At 42.8% G+C, this 2,393-nt stretch overlaps 1 protein-coding gene across 1 annotated transcript; it reads right to left on the bottom strand.

Moving 5' to 3' along the window:
- Window positions 1–1,049: 1,049 nt before the first annotated feature.
- LOC118013343 (olfactory receptor 8G1-like) lies at window positions 1,050–2,142 on the bottom strand. The gene has a single exon (XM_035009187.1). The coding sequence runs from the start codon at window positions 2,043–2,045 to the stop codon at window positions 1,050–1,052; it is 996 nt and encodes a 331-aa protein (XP_034865078.1). The 5' UTR covers window positions 2,046–2,142.
- Between the last annotated feature and the right edge of the window lie 251 nt (window positions 2,143–2,393).

The following is a 2,393-nucleotide window of genomic DNA, read 5'->3' as shown; positions in this document are numbered from 1 at the left end:
CCATATATATCACTTTAAGGGTTTAATGGGTGAAGACCGCATTGGATGAATGCTGGTTTTCATATAAATATTTTATAGAGGGAAAGTAATTACCAAGAAAATTATCAAGGACCTACTAGGTAGAAGACATTCTGCTATTTGGAGACATGGCTGTGAACCATATATACAGGGGTCTCCTTTGATGGAGCTTATGGTCTAGTGTGGACTTGGACAATAAACAGACCACTACAAACTGGAATAATAGATGGCAAAGCAGGAAGATATTGGATTGGGCACAAATAACACTCATGGGTCTGTAACTCAGATTTTAAAGTTCTGATTAGATTTCTTAGGTATGAAATAGAGGAAATAATTCAGGAAAGGAGGGTATGGGGTAGGATATGGTGGGAAAGAGGCTTTCCCAGACTAGAGATGCAAAAGCTAAAGAGGAGCAAAAACTAAAGATTACATAATTGTATTGCTATGATTTTTATTGTCTTTACACAGAAAAAAGGAGATTGCTAACCACTGCTAGAAGATAACTTTCATTATGGTTGAGAACTGAGTTGGTTTTTTTTTTAAGATTTTATTTATTTATTTGACAGAGAGGGACATAGCGAGAGAGGGAACACAAGCAGAGGGAGTGGGAGAGGGAGAAACAGGCTTCCCATGGAGCAGGGAACCCATGCGGGGCTTGATCCTAGGACCCTGGGATGATGACCTAAGCCAAAGGCAGACGCTTAAGGGCTGAGCCACCCAGGCGCCCTGAGAATTGGGTTTTTATCAGTTGTACAAAGGACAAGGGAGAAGGGTGATGGTAATGGCATTAGTGAGTGGGTCCATATATCCAGATCATCCTTAGTACTTATACTCAGTGTCTCAGAGATACCCATGAGAGAAAAATCCAGAGAGCAGTGACATCAAAAGGCCATAGGAGTAAGAACTAATGTCAATAGAATCCCACTAAATGAGGATGTATATTGACAAATGGACTAAAATTAAACATGTCAATCCATACAATCTAAGAGACAATGACTTAGACTAATAAAAGATCCTCATGTTATTTCTAATCACAAGAATATTCTTTTCTCTAACATTTTCCTCAGGGCAAATTTGACATCCTTATTCCGCAGGCTGTAGATCAGGGGGTTCAGCATGGGCACAATGATGGTATAAAACACAGAGGACACTTTCCCTTGGTCCATGGAGCTCACAGATGATGGCTGCAAGTACATGAATGCAGCAGATCCATAGAAGAGAGCAACAGCTGAGATGTGGGAGCTGCAGGAGCTGAAGGCTTTGGACCTGCCCTCAGTGGAGTGGATGCGGAGGATGCTGGAGAGGATGAAGATGTAGGAGCTAAGGATCGTCAGGCTGGGAGCAAGGATATTAATTGCACTAAAGACTAGAATCAGGAATTCATTGACATGAGTATTAGAACAGGAGAGTTTTAAGAGGGAAAGAAGATCACAGAAATAATGGTTGATCACATCAAATTTGCAGAAATGAACCCTAAACATGCAGCCTGTGTGAACAGATGCACACACCAGGGCTATAATATACACTCCCAAAATCAGGGAGAAACAAGTCTGATGGGACATGATGACATTGTAAAGCAAGGGGCTACAGATGGCAACGTAGCGGTCATAAGCCATTGCAGCCAACATGTGACACTCTGCAATAGCAAAAACAAGGAAGAAATAGAGCTGAGTCATGCATTCAGGGTAGGAGATGACATTCATCTCTGTCACAAAGTTTGTCAGCATTTGGGGGGTAACGACAGTGGAATGGCAGAGATCAATGAAGGACAAGCTACTGAGGAAGTAGTACATGGGGGTGTGCAAGTGAACGCTAAGCCCTATCAGAGTGATCATGCCCAGGTTCCCCACCACCGTGACCACATAGATTCCTAGGAAGAGGAAGAAAAGGGGCAGCTGGAGTTCCGGTTTCTCTGTTAGCCCAGCGAGGATGAACTCAGTCACTGTGGACTGATTTCCAGGGTCCATTATCCTCTGAGTAGTTTCTGAAGGGGAGAGAAAAAACCATGGTTGTTGGAAAAACTTCATTATTCTTCTCTATTTAGAGTAGGGCGCCCCATGTAGATGACTCGTGGTTTAGATATTCTCTTGGTCTATAAGATCATTTAATTCTGGATCAATTTATGTAAGTTGAGTTCATTGTGATTTAATGTTTATTAAGCCTCATTTCCAAATATAATAAGTGCATTTCATACAAAAATAGCAATGTTTCGGGGCCTGTGGGTGGCTCAATCGGTTAAGCATCTGCCTTCAGTTCAGGTCATGATCCTGGGATTCTGGGATAGAGCCCCAAGTCAGTCTCCCTCCTTTGCAGGGAGCCTGCTTCTCCCTCTCCCTCTGCCTGCCGCTCCCCCTGTTTGTGCTCTCTCTCTCTCT

This window comes from Mirounga leonina, unplaced genomic scaffold (assembly GCF_011800145.1).
Source record: "Mirounga leonina isolate KUSES-001 unplaced genomic scaffold, KU_Mleo_1.0 Mir_153, whole genome shotgun sequence".
NCBI lineage: Eukaryota > Metazoa > Chordata > Mammalia > Carnivora > Phocidae > Mirounga > Mirounga leonina.
This window is presented reverse-complemented; position numbering and strand designations above follow the sequence as displayed.